Consider the following 19,017-nt stretch of genomic DNA (forward strand, 5'->3'; position numbering starts at 1 on the left):
TAACAAAGCTGCAAGTGATTGTCTCTTCGAGCATAGGCCAGGAGGCAGGACCTGGCTGCTTCATGATCCAGTGTTCAGGAGATAGCCAGGACAAGAAGGGGTATGTCTGATATAAGCCCTAGGGAAAAGTTTATCTTTGGGCTTCTTATAAGGAAAAGCCAGTCATATACTTAATCTCTTTTCAGTCCTGAGAATCACGGAGCTGTTTCTTAGTACACCCTTTGCTAGATCAAAGAAGGCTGAATCACAATTTAGAAAGGCATTCTAAAACCAGTAGACATTGGTTTGGGTGGTTGGTGGGTAGCTCTGCTGCTCTGGTTTAGTTCACAGCGAAGGTTTTTTGGCTTGCTTCTTTTGAGACTATTAGACCATCAAGAAGAAAACAAGCTATAACTTTTTAAGACAATCTTCTCTCTCACTTTCTCTCTTTTTTTTAATTTGTCAGAGGGTGTGTGCATTCATGGAGAAAGAAAGGGGAGAAGGGAAAGTGAGAAAGCACGCCCATGGAGAATCATCGTACTGTATTTCCTTCTCCAGTTCTACTTCTTTGTGGGATTTGGGGCACATTATACACATACCTGGCATGTTTCTCAAGCCATGGGCTCAAGACTTTAACCACGTGGTGGGCCAAGTGGAATCTAGCCCTCTTAACCACCATGTTATGGGCTGACCCATTCAGGTAATTCTCTATGACAATTCTCTATAAACATGATTTTATTAAACTGAGTTTTTAAAAATAACTGAGCTAAAATGAGTGGTATATCTGATCAGGCAATGAAAATTTATTGCATACCTTCTGGGCACAGTGTGAGGTGTTGTTACAACTGTTACAGCAGTGAGCAATCACATGCAATCAAATAAAGATAATTTCTGAGAGGACTATAACTAAGTTCTAAAATTAAGTCCTGAGAATGAATCTGATGGAGTGATGAGAGAGTAATGGGGGAGGGTTGCTATATATTAGATTGAAATAGATTAGATTTAAATATGAACTTTCTGAAAGGTGACATTTAAAGTAAAACGTGAAGGGTCAACCTGTGGAGAACCCAAAATGTACCAAATGAAGGCAGCAACTACTGATAGGCCTGAAGTGAAAATAATCTTTGCAACCTTTGGGGGAAATAAGGAAGGCCAGGGGAGTTGAACCTGGGTGCACTGGAAAGGAATGTGATATGAAAATACCAGCAGGTGGCATAATGGGTGCATTACTGGACTGCCATGTAGTAGATTACAGTTCAAGTCCCAGACCCAATGGTTTAAACGCTGGGTGCGTGTGCATGCGTGCCCAAGATCCCAAGAGGAGAATGGAGGATAAGGGATTGCGGTGTGGCCATCCCCCCTAAGGGGGTGACATCTTTCTGTCTGTCTGTCTGTCTGTCTCTCTCTGTCTTTCTGGTGAGGGCACATGCCCTATAACAAAAACCTCTCCAAAAAATAAAAAAAGAAAGAAAGGGAGGAAGGAGATAAATAGTGCTCATGAAGAGCCTTGCAGGCCATGGAAGGGACACTGGATTATCCTTTGTGGGTACTTGGAAATGACTGAAGGGTTTTAAGCAGGAGCACTAGCAATACAGTTCATCTTAGACCCTACTGAGTTATGTAGAGAATGGATCCTTGGAAGGCAAGAACGGAGGCAGGGAGCCCCTTGCAAAGTAACCTGTGAGAGACAATGTGACTTTGGATTAGAGTGATGACCATGAAGACAGAAGTAGATACCTTTGATACCTCATTCATCCTCCAGAGAAGCTATCATAAAAATACCAGAACCTGTCCCTGGAGCTTAGATGAGGGCCAATATCCTACAATATATTCGAGGTGCCTAGATCACCATGCCCTCAAGTAACTCTTACATATGTGTCTGCATGTCCAGTTGAATTGGGAACTTTTGGAGAAGCCCTTTATTTTTCTATACCCAATGTGAGAAACTGGCCTGTCCAAGAAAGGAGGAGAGAGGCACTAAATTGCCATCTATAGATGGTGGACTAGTGATACAGTCACCAGCACTACTGAGAAAAATGGAGGTCCTAGGAAGTTAGCGGCTAGCAGTTACACAGCTAGTTAGTGGCAAAGCCATTCTCTCTCCTTCACTCGTTGCCACCCTAGCATTTTGGCTAGCTGAAAAACAGTTTAGATGTTGTCACTGTTAATTTAAACTATGTTAACAGTTTGTATTTGTATGTGTTAATTTAAAGGGTGTTAAACAGTGTTAGTACCCTGGTAGAAATAATTTCAAAAGCACTTTTTGCAGTACAGAGAACATTAGGTAGATACATTGGTATGCCAGAGCAACAGATGGGAGAGGAGAAGAGGGGGTGGGGGTGGGACGTGGCTCTATATTTCATTTAAGAGCTTGTTGGTTTTGACAGCAGCTTTTTGGTTTTATTAGAAAAGAGTAATGTATGGACGTCTGCTTGTTAAAACTTGAAATAATGGTTTTTAATATGCCTATGAACAAAATGACAATATTGGAACTGCATTATAACTTTCTAAAAATAGAATTGTCTGTATTTTCCTACAAATGCAGAGGTGACAGTACTCATCAATAAAAGGGAGTTAATAGTATACCTAGGGTGGTTTTAAGGATGCAGAGTGAAAAGATATATATAAAGCAATTTGAAGTTGAGTGACTGTTTCATTTATTGTCTAAACCAGGTCACTTTTAAGAATGAAAGGAAACAAATGGGTTGTGCAGTTGCCAGGCAGAAGTGTATAAACACCATGAGATTGTTTGCTGCTGCTATCATTCCTTTTCCAATTGCTGATTCAGTGTTAATTAGACACTTGTGGGCCAAGGGTTGGTTGGTTTGATTGCATTCGTAGAGTGGATTCTTCCATTTTGTTCTATCAACTGTGGCCCTGATCATCAGGAGTAACTGATGCAGTTCAGCCGTTAAGTAATGTGTCTTTAGCCAACATAAATGGTTGGAGTTTGAACCTTGACTTGACTAGCACCATACTGTGAACATTTAAACTAATGAGAGAGAGAAACAAAAGACCTCAATACTATTTTTTGTTTTTCTTTTTAAAATTTTGTATTCAATGTTGATTTGAGTAGTTTACTTTGGCATCAGCTATTTATTTCAACTGGTCCTAAGTATCTCAGGAGAGATTAATATTTACATAGGGAATCACACCATCTTATAGATTCTTCTTTCTACCCACCTTTTGTATGTCTTAATGTTATTGACCTTAAAGTTGTTTTAAAGGCTTCAACCTTCTTGAAAGGAAGGGCCAGGTGTTATTTTACCATAAAGAATCTAACACATTGGGCTATCTGTAATTCATGTAAATAACTCACGAATACTGTTAACCCCTAAATCTAACAGAAATCCGTACACACACTTATCTATCACCCTGGGTTTTGTTTTTGTTTTTGTTTTTGTTGGAGACGTTTTTTTGCTATAGAGCTTGTGCGCTCACCAGAAAGTGAGAGAGAGACAGACAAAAAGTGGGAAATTACCCCCCAGGGGGGATGGCCATGCCGTAGTCCCTTCTTCTCCATTCTCCTCTCAGTATCTTGGACACACACGCACATGCGCCTGGCATGAGTTTAAGCCACCAGGTCCAGGACTCAAACTGCGGTCGATTACATGGGTGTCCAGTGACATAGCCATTATGCTAACTGCTAGTCCCCACACCCTGTTTTTACATGACTTTATTCCCTGTCTTAGTCGTCTGAGTAGGTCAAGCCTAGCTAGTTTTTGTTTGTTTGTTAACACATCATAGATTTATTAAATATAATGGATTAGAACTATTTTTTAGAAATTTGGCCAGTATGTGCATGTGCATGCTAGAGAGAGAGGAGAAAGAGAAGGCATACGCCTCCCCCTCTACCCCCAGCAGGGTGTAGTCATGCCACAATCCCTTCTACTCCATTTCTCCATTTGGGGCACACCTGCACACTTGCCTGGTGTGGTTTTCAAGTTGTCAGGGCCAGGATTCAAACTGTGGTCATCCATGTGGGTTCTGGTTCCATTAACCACTAGGCCGTGGGGCCAGCTCTAGATTCTAATGTTCAATATGGAAAAAGTATTAAAAAAGAAAGTACCTCAGAATGACCAATGACCCAGTTATCCACTGTTAATGTTTTGAAAAAGAAAACAACACATGTCAGGAAATTGAAAGAAGGAATGCACAAAATGGCAAATGAAAGCTTTCCCTCCTTACCTTCCACTTCTAATCCCTCTCCCCAGAGCAAGTCACTATGAACTTTTTGTGCACCCTTCTAAATAGAATAATTTCTTGTGCCAACGAAAGGTAAAAAGCACCTTTTCTGGAGTCAGACCCCCTGAGTTTGAGTACACTTCTGTCCCTTACTTCCTGTGAGTTTAATTTTGGGCAAGTTGCCTTCAGTTTGTCAGTAAAAGTAGGGATAATAACATCTACTTTATAGGACAGTTTTAGCTATTAAGTGTTTATGTGTAGAAAATTATCTTAGAGCAATACTCAGTAATTTAGATTTTATATATTAGGGACTTTAAAAAGTTAATGGAAAATGGAATTGAAGTATAAATTTGTTTAGCTGTGAAAAATTTTTGAAATCCATGCCTATTTTTTTCATAATACGTGTTTTCTGTGAACTTTTAGAAGACTCCTCATATCTCTTAGCTAGTATGCTAGTAAATATGCTTGCTTCAAAATTTTATACAAATATTTAAACACTTATCTGTATTAGACTTCTATTATTATTGATACTGTTGGTTGTCAGAAAAGTCATGACATATTTTTTGTTTTTCTATGTAAACACGCATCATGACTATTTTGACAACCCAATATCTTGGAGCTCTTTTTCATATAGATGTATTTCATTCTTTTCCATCAGTGTGTAGTATTTTATTAACTTTTAAAACAAATTCCCTACTGAACATTTAGTTGATTTCTAGTTTTTATCAGTCTTGCAAGTAGTGTTACAATGGAGATATTTGTATAGATGCCTTTGTACACCAGTGGGAATATTCTAGGAGACAAAGAATAGATAGATAGATAGATAGATAGATAGATAGATAGATAGATAGGTACCTATATATATTCAGAGAATTTTTGGTATAAGGTGTGTGTGCTTGCCAGAGGGACAGAGACAGAAAGCGAGAAATCACCCTGCAGGGGGTATGGCCACAACACAGTCTTTTCTCCTCCATTCTCCTCTTGGGATCTTGGGCATGCACGCACATGCACCCAGCATGTTTTAAGCCACCAGGTCTGGAACTCAAACCGTGTTCCACTACATGGGAGTCCAGCGATATAGCCATTTCACCATCTGCTGGACCTAGGACATAAGTATTTTTAATTTTAATATATGTTGTTAAAAGGCCCTAGTGGCCTGCTGTTTTTTTCCACTGTAGTCTCGTCTCTATTAGTCCTTCCCATGGTTTTTAGTTTGCATCTAGCATGTTTAAGAACACCGTGAAAAAGCCCATAGTACATATAGGAGTCCTTGCTAAATTGCAGAGAAAGGAAAAGCTTACCCTCCTTGGTGGACTCAGGATTACTAGTTCCTAAAAGAAGATGAGACTGCAGTCCTCCATCAGAAGGTGCTGTGGGACCTGTCAGTTTGGGGAGATATATTTGACCTGTAGCTGAGCCCTAGGAAGAAGATATGTAACATTGAGACTGTTGCTACTGGTTGTCAAGCCTTGACTTGTTCCTAAAGTTTTGGGAGTTATCTTCCAGATTGTTTAGAACATTTGTGCCAAGATGTTCTAAAAAGCTGTTTTGTAATTAGGTTTTAATAGCAACTATACAGAATAACAATTACAGATTTTAAAAGGAATGTTTGTCTGGGTTTATGAGAAATTGGTCTTTTCATGCTAAAATGAGAGCATACTAAAATGGCTGAAGCAGGAGGTTTGGGATATGCTAAGCTCTTATCTTTTTTATGTATATATTATACGCACACACACACATATATATAGATATAGATATTGGCCTCTCAGAAAAGTCATGACGTATTTTTTTCTGTTTTTCTATGCAAAAATGTGTCATGACTTTTCAACGACCCAATGTATGTACGTGTGTATATATATTTGAGTGTGAGCATGTGTGTTATACACACGTGCATGCACACATGTTCCTGTCTCATACAATATACACTAGCCAGTAAGTGGTTGTATTACTTCTTAATAGAAGTTTATTGCTCTTCCATTCTTCTCAGGATTTTGGACACACATACACCCACGCCCAGTATGTTTTGGAAGCCATGGGTTGCACTCAAACCTGCTCAGTTGGCCTCAAACCACTAAGTCAGCCATGTGGGATTTGGTGTCTTAACCTCCACACCATCTGCTGGGCCAATACATATGTTATTTATTTTTTTATTTTTTTGTGTGAGAGAGTACACTCCCTCACCAGAGGAAGACAGAGAGAGGGGGAAAGTGAGAAAACAAGCTGCATGGGGAATGGTCATGCCACAGCCCCTCTTCCATTTCTCGTTCTTTTTGGGAATTTGGGTACACACATACCCAGCATTGTCTCAAGCCACCAGTTCCGGGATTCAAACCACACAGTTGGCCATATAGGATCCTTAGCCACCATGCCACACACTGGCCTGTAAATATATGTATTCTTACCACCACCACTCACCCCCAGTTTTTTGTTTTGTTTTGTTTTGTTTTGTTTTGTTTTGTTTTGTTTTGTTTGAGAGATTTTTGCCATAGGGGCATGTGCGCTCGCCAGAAAGACAGAAAGAGACAGAGAGAAAGCGAGAAATCACCCCCCAAGGGAAGATGGCCACTCCACAATCCCTTCTCCATTCTCTCAGGATCTTGGGCACGCACACACATACGCCTGGTGTGAATTTATGCCACTGGGTCTGGTACTCAAGCGACGGTCGACTACATGGGAGTCCAGCGACATAGCCATTATGCCAACTGCTGGTTCCCCTCCCCATTTTTATATGAGAAAGAATATACCATAGTCCTGTGATAATGCCAGATAAACATTTTTGTTCACATACTCTTCATCTTACTCTTGTAACAAGTTATTAAACCATCTGTGTATATCAGTATGTAAAATGCTACATTTTCAATTCTTATATATTCATATTATTTCATCATTTTCTTATAACAAAATTTATGTAATCAGTGCCATTTTTATGGACATTTGACTTATTTTTCTTATCCGATATTTTGTTATTATAATGTCCCAGTGAATAATCAATGTGTATATGCAAGTATATCTGAGATCGTTGGGTCAAAGGGTATATGTTACTTGAAATTTTGATAGATATTGATAAAACGCACTTCAACTTCTTTAAATAATGATTTTTTTTTTGAGAGGTTTTTGCTATAGGGCGCGTGCGCTCACCAGACAGACAGAGAGAGACAGAAAGCAAGAAATCACCCCCCAGGGTGGGGGGTGGTAGCCACACCGCAATCCCTTCTCCTCTATTCTCCTCTCGGGATCTTGGGCACGCACGCACACGCGCCCGGCGTGAGTTTAAGCCACCGGGTCCGGGACTCGAACCACGGTCGACTACGTGGGAGTCCAGCGACATAGTCATTACGCTAACTGCTGGTCCCCAATAATGATTTTCAATATCAAGTGAACACCTCAAGTTCCACCTCCTTTGATCTCCCCAGGCCAAAGAGAGCTTTCCTCCTAATCTGTTTTTATGTCACTTATTTAAGAATCACAGTGTCTCTCTAAATATATATTGACATGTATATTATTTCCTAATGAATATTAAAGAGCTGAGGTCTTTATTTCTTATCCTCATAGCTTACTCTGGTACCTTGCGGACACATCTGCGCATTGATCAGATATTCACATTTTTTGCATGACTAGAATAATAATCACGGCTGTGGATGTGAAAATAAGATAGGTGCTTGATAGTATTTGTTAGTTATTTGTTGATGCAAAGCTGTTTAGGAGGAAAATGGGCCTGTGCAGTCACAAGTCCAATTTTAAAATATTTGTTGAGTATCTGAAATGTGTAAGACATGATTTGAGTCTCTTATGGTGCTGGAAAGGAGACAGGAGGAGGAAGACAGAGGACTGGCCTTCATGAACCATTTCTCTTAGTAGGGAAGATGAAACCAACCTGTAGATTTGATTTTTTAGACTGTACAATGTTCTAAATATTTTTCAAAAACTTTTGTAATTGGAGTATCGCATATATTGGTAAACATACACACATCATCATCATCCTAAGTGTACAGATGGAATGAACTTGAAGTATGTTTTACACATTCTAGTTACCAAACTTGAAAAATCTCTTGAAAAATCAGGTCTGATAACAACTTCCTTCTCAGTCAGGACAGTGAGTTCCCTATTTTTCTCAGATCTTGGACCTGTTCCCTGAAATCATTTACATTCAAAAGCCCCTATCTTCAAGGCATCTGGGGAGAAGGTGAGATTTCTTCGGGATTTGACTAGAGCAGAAGTAAGACCAGGGGAGGAATTGTCAGCATCAATGCCACTAGAAATGCTTTATCTACTAGATATTTCCTTTTATTTTAATAAAATTAATTTATTTGTAGTAAAAAGTCAATTAATTTTTTTTTATTTTAATCTCTTAGAGGACTGTTTTATTTATCTCTGTTTCTTCAGACAACATTGCTGGTGGCTAAAAACTGAAAGCGTTAGTTTGTATTTTTAAAATGTAAAATTAAAACACCTGATGCGTGAGCAGTCTGTCAAAGCCATGACTCTGAGAACAAAACCCAGTTCTAAAAATGTTTATCTGGCGTTATCACAGAATATATTTTAAAACTGGAGCCATCTGCCTCCCCAAGTTTATCTCCGCTGCACCTGCGCTCAAAAATACTTCTGCCTACACACCGGAACTATTGTTTAAAGATTTTGCTGTTGATTCATCATGCAGGCTCTCCAGGAATTATTCACACTTTAAAATTTATTTTAAAAACTAATGCATACACATGGTAAGAAAGACAAGACAAAAACCCTCCCCCCAAACACAATCCCTCTAAAAACTACAAAGGGAGGAAAATTATCTTTTTTTTGTAGTCCCCCTCACCAGAGGCAACCACTATTACTAATTTCTTCTGTATCCTTCCAAAGATATGCAGTGAATAATGTGCACGTCCGTGTGTGATATGTACACAAATACCACTATACGCAAATCCTCCCCTTTACATAATATGGCAGCTTATGAATGTGCTGCTTTGCACCTGTCTTGCTTTCATTTTACTCAACATATCTAAGGAGAGACTTTTTTTTTTGCATCAGTCTATACATCACTGTGGGGTTTTCTTTTGTCTACATACTATTACATTGTGTGAATAATTCATAATTTTTAACCCGTCTCTCACTGATGAATGTTTAGGTTTGCGCTCTTTCTACCACAGAACAGCACCACTAAGACATCCCTTTGCATCTGTCTTTGTGCATGAGTGCACATAGACCTATAGGATAGATTTCTAGAATTAGAATTAAAGGATGAGAAAGGCATCTGAATTTTGAATTTTGATACTGTCCATTGGCCTTACGAAGAATATCAGTTTCATTCTGTCAGTATATGTAAGTTTAGTTTCCAGTACCCTGGCCAATACTTATTATTGGGTTTTTTGATCTCCATCAGGCTGATGAAAAGTGATATTTTATTGTGGTTTCAACTGGCCTTTCTCTCTTTATGATCCAGCATTATTTTGCATAGGTAAGAACACTGGCTATTCTGGGCAGGAAGGTAGGAATTCTGCTTGTTATTCATCATTATCATCTGCATGCTTTTCTATTCCTTTTTCTGTCTTTTTTTCTTTATGTCAAAGTGAGACAGTCTTTGTTTAAAAATAAAATCTTGGGGAAGGATACCTAGTAAGTACAATAACTAAATTATACTTCTTAAAAATAATTTAATTTAATTTATTATTATTATTTTAATTTGCTATAGGGCACATGTCCTCATCAGAGAGAGAAGGAAAGTGAGAGAGCAAGCTGCCAGGTCCAGGACTCAACCTGGGTTCGACCACTTGGGAGGCTAACACCTTACCAAATTCATTCCCTTTTTTTCTGACCTGTCTTTCATATTCACTTTTCTTAGTCTGCCTCTAAATCTTTTAAATTTTCTTTTCTCTTGCTCTTGTCAATGCCTCTCACTACCCAAAGACACAAACGTTTGTTTCCTTCTGTCAAAAGAAAGGTTTTCTAACAGTGATGGGCTTCTTTCCTTGGTTGTACCTGAAAATTATTTCCACTCAACCACTCAGCAGAATGCCAACTCTGTGGGGACAAAACTTTTCACTGCCACAATACCAGCCACTAGGACAGCACGTGACACACAGTAGACTCTCAACAAAGAGACTTTTTTTTTTGCATCAGTCTATACATCACTGTGGGGTTTTCTTTTGTCTACATACTATTACATTGTGTGAATAATTCATAATTTTTAACCCGTCTCTCACTGATGAATGTTTAGGTTTGCGCTCTTTCTACCACAGAACAGCACCACTAAGACATCCCTTTGCATCTGTCTTTGTGCATGAGTGCACATAGACCTATAGGATAGATTTCTAGAATTAGAATTAAAGGATGAGAAAGGCATCTGAATTTTGAATTTTGATACTGTCCATTGGCCTTACGAAGAATATCAGTTTCATTCTGTCAGTATATGTAAGTTTAGTTTCCAGTACCCTGGCCAATACTTATTATTGGGTTTTTTGATCTCCATCAGGCTGATGAAAAGTGATATTTTATTGTGGTTTCAACTGGCCTTTCTCTCTTTATGATCCAGCATTATTTTGCATAGGTAAGAACACTGGCTATTCTGGGCAGGAAGGTAGGAATTCTGCTTGTTATTCATCATTATCATCTGCATGCTTTTCTATTCCTTTTTCTGTCTTTTTTTCTTTATGTCAAAGTGAGACAGTCTTTGTTTAAAAATAAAATCTTGGGGAAGGATACCTAGTAAGTACAATAACTAAATTATACTTCTTAAAAATAATTTAATTTAATTTATTATTATTATTTTAATTTGCTATAGGGCACATGTCCTCATCAGAGAGAGAAGGAAAGTGAGAGAGCAAGCTGCCAGGTCCAGGACTCAACCTGGGTTCGACCACTTGGGAGGCTAACACCTTACCAAATTCATTCCCTTTTTTTCTGACCTGTCTTTCATATTCACTTTTCTTAGTCTGCCTCTAAATCTTTTAAATTTTCTTTTCTCTTGCTCTTGTCAATGCCTCTCACTACCCAAAGACACAAACGTTTGTTTCCTTCTGTCAAAAGAAAGGTTTTCTAACAGTGATGGGCTTCTTTCCTTGGTTGTACCTGAAAATTATTTCCACTCAACCACTCAGCAGAATGCCAACTCTGTGGGGACAAAACTTTTCACTGCCACAATACCAGCCACTAGGACAGCACGTGACACACAGTAGACTCTCAACAACATTTTTTCTTTACTACACAGATATATTTTGTTGTGGCAAAATATGTATAACATAAAATTTACTAATTTAGGTAGCCATCTTATGTGTATAATTCAATGGCATTAAGTACTTTTACCTTTCAGTAATTTTCTTTCGAATGAGTGAATGAGTCGTAATACTGGTTATTTGTCCTTAAAAGTTACCAAAAACCAGATGGTCATTTTAATTGCCATTGCTCTTCTTTCCTCCAGACGAAGTCATACGGAAGCGTCTGCTAATTGATGGAGATGGTGCTGGAGATGATCGGAGAATCAATCTGCTAGTAAAGAGTTTCATTAAGTGGTGCAACTCTGGATCCCAAGAAGAGGGGTATTTCTTTTTACTGTTCTTTCCAATACCCTGATATGATTTTAGATCGTGTATTAAGATCTGGTTAATATTTCTAATTTTTATTCACCTTAAATGTCCAGTAGAGCCAACTCTTGATTAATCAAGAGTAGATTTTACTGGGCTTCTCTTCAGGGGCCTCTTAGATTTATTAAATTTTTTAGGAAACAGGTAAAAAGAATGAAGATTAAATTTACATTCATTAATATATTTACTTACCACAGATAAGTGTTTTTAGTAAGATGAAATAAATGAATTTTTCTTGTTTGTTAAGTTACTGGAAGATATTTACATACATTCTTGATAGTTTTTAATGTAGGAAATTTCCTCTCATTTTAGTTCACTTTACATCTAGATAAATAATTTATAGAGTGAAAAAATTATGAGAACAACACCACAAAGAATGCTTAATAATTAAGACAAAAGAATGTAAAGCTCTCCTTTGAGAATGATGTATATGGTATCATCCTTGACTTAATGCATGCCTTTCTTAAAAAAACATACTGAGTATAATAGAGATGTACAACAAATATAAATAAGTAATCATAGATTTTAAAAACCCACCTTAATAAAAAGAATGTTTAAGTGTTTTAGTAAGATTCAAACAATAGTTGTTTGGGTCTATGTTGATAAGAACAACAGTCTCATCTTTGCATGTGTAAGAAAAATAGTTTATAAATTCAAGTACACTACATCTGGAAAAAGAAAATGTAAGCAACAAATATTCTAAATTGTTTTGGATAAAGCAAGTGATTCTCTCAGAGCTTGGTGTAACTTAATTAGAAAAAATTTGCCTGAATTATAATAATTCAACTCTGGTGGTCTACAAACATTTTTATTCTGTTTTTCTCTTTCTCATTAGATATAGCCAGTACCAACGTATGTTGAGCACACTGTCTCAATGTGAATTTTCGATGGGCAAAACTTTGTTGGTGTATGATATGAATCTCAGAGAAATGGAAAATTATGAAAAAATTTACAAAGAAATAGGTAAAGAATCTTAAAGCAATTAGTAGTTCTATCTGTAATTTTATTATTTACGGTCTAAAAGAAACAAAATCTGCTTACAGTTTTGATTATTAGTAAAAGGATAATAATTACAATGTTAATAGAATATAATAAATGTCAGGTATAAAAATGTGTATTCTAATCTGATACAATCCTTTGGGTTGCAGCAATTTTTTAAAATGTCAACACCTATTTTGTAAACAGTGGAACTTCAATTTGGAAACCCATTTTAAAATTGAAAATGGTTGGAGATTATACATGTTGTTATAACTATCTTTAAAATAAACCTTCTTTTATAGAATGTAGCATTGCTGGAGCACATGAAAAAATTGCTGAGTGCAAAAAGCAAATTCTTCAAGCAAAACGAATACGAAAAAACCGTCAAGGTAAGGGTTTTGAGGGATTTAGCGTGGAAATACTTTATTACCAACTAGTATTTTCATGCAGTTTTTAATGTTGTGAGGTAAAATCTTCAGCCAAAATCAACCTGAATTAAAAAAAAGAATTAAGAGCCCAATTTAATTCCTTAAAACTATAGTAGTCTTTAAAACGAGAAGGAAGGCTACACTTGGTGTGGGGTTGGGGGTCCTTTGCTAGCTTGTACTGATTATCCAAGTATTTCCTATGTACTAATTTTTTACTGTTTTTAAACAGTCTTGCCCAAGAATTATTAATCAGTAAAAGCGATTTTCATAAGTACATTAGATTTACAGTTTGTTTAATGGAGCTACTTTCAAAAAAATAAAAAGGAAAAATGAAAACCCAGTGAGGTTTATTACAAAGAAAGCAAGCAAACATTTATAGGCTGCCTAAATATCTAGTAAGAAGGTTGAAAGTTTGACCTTGTTCTAGTAGTCTCTTTTGCTTTTAAATTAGGGTATGTCCTCAAGAAGTCCATAAAAACTATTTCAAATTTTTTTTTTTAAAGATTTTTACCATAGGACATGTGCACTTGCCAGAGAGAGAGAAACAGTATGAGGGATAATGAAAAATTACACCCGGGGAGTTCAGCGACATAGCCATTATGCTAACTGCTGGTGCTCCTAGCATGATTTTCAACCATCAGGTCCAGGACTCACACTGTGGTCAGCCACGTGGGAATCCCGCACCTTAACCACCACACCACCTTCTGGCCCTAAAAATAACTTTTAATAGCAAGGTTATTATTCCTCCTATTATAAGGTAAATTAGAAAAAATAAAAACACAAATAAAATCATAGTATATAATCACAATTGTAACATGTAAGAAAAACTATAAGGAAATGCATAATGTTGATGATTACTTTGAGTTTGTGGGGTTTTATGGCCTAGGTTCTTTTTGTTTTCGTTTTGTTTTCCACTGAGCATGTATAATTTTATATGAAAAAAATTTTGTCTAAAAAAGTATTATTTTATTGAATTAATATACTGATTTCCAAAACAATTACCTTAGTTTTTTTTTTTTTTTTTAAAGGATTTTTTTGCCTTAGGGTACATGTACTTGCCTGAGAGAGAAAGACAAAGACAGAGAGAGGGGAAAGTGAGAAGTCACCCTCCAGGGAGGATGGCCACACTGCAGTTCTTTCTCCTCGATTCTCATCTTGGGATTTTGGGTGCACATATACCTTTTGTGATTTTCAAGACACCAGTCTGGGACTTGAACTACTAGCCTCTTTACTTTTTTTTTTTTTTTTTTGTAGAGAGGTTTTTGCTACAGGGCACATGCACTCAACCAGAGAGATAGCCAAAAGCAGGAAGTCACCCACCCCCATCCTGGGGTTATGGCCATACCACAATTCCTTCTTTTTCATTCTACTCTCAGGATTTGGGGCATGCACACACACATCCAACATGAGTTCCAAGTTCCCGAGTCCAAGACTTGAACCACAGTTACGTCTAGCAACATAACCATTATGCCATCTTCTGGTGCCTTAACTTTACTTTTTAATAAGCTAATTAAGATGAAGGATTAAATTTAATCCCTAGTTTTCAAAATTGATTGTTGGGTTCAGTGAAAATGTGTGTGGCGAAGTTTTGGTGATTAGTTTACAGCAAGATATACCCACTTATTTAATAATTAATGTCAATTCTAAGTGATTTAAAATACTTTGTAAACAGTGTTTTTATTGATTAGTAAGTCTATTAAGTGAAACCTAACATTTATCATTTCATGAGGAAGGTTAAGAGGAGTTACATGACTTACTGGCAGTAAATAGTAAGATTTTATTTAGAATTCATCCATTTGACATCAGTTCTGACTTCAGTTTACTTACATTTGTGCAAACCTTTTATATTCTGTCTGGTAAAGGTAAATGGAAAGACAGAAATAGGAGCTGAAACTTCTGTTTAGAACTTTTTTTTTTCCTTCAGGTTTTTGCCATAACTGCATGAACTTGCCAGAGAGAGACAGAAAGAGAAAGGGAAAGTGAGAAATCACCCCCAGAGGGGATGACCATGCTGCAATCCCTTCTCTATTCTCCTCCTGGGATTTTGGGCACACATCCACACATACCTGATGTGAGTATCAAGCTGCCAGATCTGGGACTCACACCACCATCGTCCATGTGGGAGTCCAGTACCCTAACCATCACACCAAGGGCTGGCCCCAGAACACTTTTTTCTTTTAATGATAGAGAGCCCATGCATGCGTGAATGACAGGAAGATAGAGAGTACTCTCACCAGGGCTTGTCACATTGTAATCCCCTTTCTCTAGCCCTCCAACTCCTCAGTCATACCAGCCCAGCATGCCCGCAGACTGATCCTACGAACAAAACTCCTGGTGAGCCATGTGGCTTCCAGCACTGCAATCTAGTGCACTATAAACTGCACAAACTAGGCTGGTCCTGTTTAGAACACTTTTGATGTCACATATCATTATCGTTATGGTTGAATCAAGTAAAATGTTAATATTCTTTCCATTGTTTAATGTTTTCATTTCCTTATGTACTAGGAAAGTGATTAGTAGAGATTTGTGATACTATACGTTTTGTTTTGATCATTCAAATTGAAAAAAATTCTTACTTTGGTTAATGTATTTGTGTCTTTCAGAATATGATGCTTTGGCAAAAGTGATTCAACATCATCCAGACAGGCATGAGACATTAAAGTAAGTATAGATCTTGGCTCTGAAAGGAACTATCCTTTATACATAAATGTACTAGCTTATTGATTTCATTTTTATAGAAATATATAAAAAAGGGATCAGACCTTCAATATTGTATATTATTTTTTAAATTTTAAACTTTATTTTATTTCTTGAGAAAAACAGGTACGCTTTATAGGGCCTTGTCACACAATGTTCCCTCCCTTACCCCATAGTCATTCAGCCAACCGGGATCACAGGCACATGCACATCTCGAGTTGATCCTGGATCCAAATCACGGTCTTCCCTATGACTCCAGCACTGCAGAGAAGCAGTGCCCTACTTCCTGTGCCATTGTGGCTGGACTTAACACTGGAAGTAGAGTCTAATACTACTTAATTAGATTTTTTTCTGTCTCTAGCCTTATAGATCTAAAGTAAATACATGTAACATATATCAGTGGGAAAATGGATAAATAGAACATGGCCTATTGATGTAGTAGAATACTAAATAGCAGTTAAAAAGAATAAACTAGTTATATATTTTAAAAGTACAGATCTCAAAACATAATAGGAAAAAAAGAATTTTAGATTATTCCTAAGTTTAAGTAATATATACAGAATAATAACCATTTATAAAAGTTAAAAATTATTCAGAGATAGAAATACATACATTAAAAAGGAATTAGAACAATATGTTTACCTGGGTGGGAGAGTAGAGGAGGAAAAAAGACCTGGGATAGCGGACTTCAGGTAAGATTCAAAATGTAGTTCATGTTAACTGGCAATGTTTTATTTATTTTACCAGGAAAAAAAAAAGAAAAGTTAAAGTGTGACAAAATTGATCACAATTAGTTCTTAGATTTTATAATTCTGTTATCTGTGATTTCTCAAACTTTAAAATTTTACCTAAAAATATAATTTTAATGAAAATAAGTGCATCTTTAGGATCAAGAAGAAATCATCCTCAGCTTTAAAAGCCTCACCACCTTACTACTCTCTGTTTATATATTTTAAAGTACTATTTAGAACTGAAAAGTTGGATATTAATTATAAATTCCATTTTCCCAATTAGGAAAATATGATATTGATATCTTTGTTTTTTTTTTCCTTCCCCCAGGGAGCTAGAAGCTCTGGGAAAAGAATTAGAGCATCTTTCACATATTAAAGAAAGTGTTGAAGATAAGGTATTTGCATATGTATGTTAGTCTTTGTAGTCTGTGTATGTTTACAGATCAACATGTATAAATATTTTTCTTATTAACACAGCTGGAATTGAGACGCAAACAGTTTCATGTTCTTCTTAGTACCATCCATGAACTTCAACAAACATTAGAAAGTAAGTAGAAATAATGTTGCAATAGTACTGCACTTGAACCCACATGGGAAAAGTCCTGGGTTTGCCTTGGGGGACCTCTGTGGGCATGACAACTGAGACTGGGGGCCAATGGTGGTAGGAAGGCCCTGTTGGAGATGTCATGTGCTCTCTCTTGAAATAAGCACACAAACAAAACAAAAGAAAAATTTAAAAAATAAATAAAACTTAAAGTGAATGTTTATGGAAGTTTTTAAGTGATCCAACAGTGTGCCTTGTGTACTATACACATTGAAGAGAGAGGTATCTTCAGTTTCTGAGCAGAAGTACAGCTAGATGATATTAGAAGGTACTCATGTTCCAACTTCTGGATATATGCAGAAAAGTCTTAGTTTATAGGAATATTTGATGTAAATACATATCTAGTGGTTCAAATTAAGAAAAAAATCAAGGATAATAGATTTGGAATTTTTCTTGATTTATTGTCTTTTATTATGATAAAATTAATGACCCTGGACCCAGGCAGGCAATAATAAGTAATCACTACACGAGAACATTTGCATACCTAGTGAATGATAGCTGGTTTGGGGAACTGGAGACCTGGTCTTGTATCCACTGTAGCCTTTTAGAAATTTCTGCATTACCTGATTTTCTAATTATTTTGAGGAAATCTAAAGCCAGGCTTTGGCTTTTTTTTTTTTTTTTAGTGAAATCTATCATACTGATTGTAGATTTTGTTTCAACCAATAAACAACAACTAAAAGAGCACTGTTAAAAGCAAAAGTTTTAAAACTCTGGGACCAGCAGATGGCATAATGGTTATGTTGCTGGACTCCCACGTAGTTGACCATAGTGCGAGTTCTGGACCCAGCAGTTTAAAACTCACGCTGGATGCATGTGTGTGCATGTCCAGAATCCCAAGAGGAGAAAGGATTGCAGTGTGCCAATCCCTCCTGGGGGTGATTTCTCGCTTTCTTTCTCTCTTCTCTCCAACAAGTGTACGCGCCTGATAGCAAGACTCTCTCTCTAAAGAGAAAAAGAACAAACAAACAAACAAAAAACACTTAATGTGGTCTAAAGGCAGTCATAATCATTTTGCCATTTTTGCTTTGAATGAATTGGTTAATCAAGAATAAAAACATTTCCATGTATGTGTTAAACATAAAATTTAGGCAAATTAGAAATCGTCGACTAAGGTGTTACTTTTCTTTCTCAATTACAGATGATGAAAAGCTCTCAGAGGTGGAAGAAGCTCAAGAAACAAGCATGGAAGCAGATCCTAAGCCATAGGCTAATCACTCACCATTCCCTAAAATACTGACATAATTACATGATCTTTAGAATTTGTTATGCTCTTGAGCTATGTAAAGTTTCGGCTGGAAAGTTCTTTGCTTTTAAATATTAATGACCATTTTTCTCGTATTCCTCACAAAAAGGCAAATAACTTCAGTATAAATTTATTTCTATTGAAATAGAAATACTTTTTTTTATTTTTAAACTTAAAAAGTAGGAAGCCCATTAAAAATGTTTAATAAAATATTTTCAAGCCAGATATATTTTTGTGTTCTGGATAGTTTTTAACTGGTAGCATTGATTGACTTAGAAAATAGATTGATGATTGTGAGAAGGTGGCATTTATAGGATATACATGAGTAAATGAGTCAATTTCTGGAAATTGCTACCACTTTGAAAATAGAGTCCATGAACAGGTTTCAAGAGGGCCATGAACAAGTGAAATTATATGCAAAATGTTTGTGGTTTATGCCGATTGTGAGGAGAGGATCCATGATGTTAAGAATCACTGGTGTGAGAGGTAATTACAGCATGCAAAGTAAATCAATATTCATTTACTTTCTATCTCTCTACTTAATACTTGAGAATGCTGTCATTACATGTTCTGTTGATATGTTTTTGTTCTTTCAGAG

At 36.6% G+C, this 19,017-nt stretch overlaps 1 protein-coding gene across 1 annotated transcript; it reads left to right on the forward strand.

The window, feature by feature from the left end:
* The first annotated feature begins 481 nt into the window (after positions 1-481).
* THOC7 (THO complex subunit 7) lies at positions 482-18,644 on the forward strand. The gene is made up of 8 exons (XM_006158030.3): positions 482-679; positions 11,573-11,690; positions 12,571-12,698; positions 13,016-13,102; positions 15,745-15,802; positions 16,898-16,964; positions 17,047-17,116; positions 18,315-18,644. The coding sequence occupies exons 3-8, from the start codon at positions 12,590-12,592 to the stop codon at positions 18,380-18,382; spliced, it is 459 nt and encodes a 152-aa protein (XP_006158092.1). The 5' UTR covers positions 482-679; positions 11,573-11,690; positions 12,571-12,589; the 3' UTR covers positions 18,383-18,644.
* Positions 18,645-19,017: the final 373 nt, after the last annotated feature.

This window comes from Tupaia chinensis, unplaced genomic scaffold, assembly GCF_000334495.1.
Source record: "Tupaia chinensis unplaced genomic scaffold, TupChi_1.0 Scaffold000569_1, whole genome shotgun sequence".
NCBI classification, from domain to species: Eukaryota; Metazoa; Chordata; class Mammalia; order Scandentia; family Tupaiidae; genus Tupaia; species Tupaia belangeri.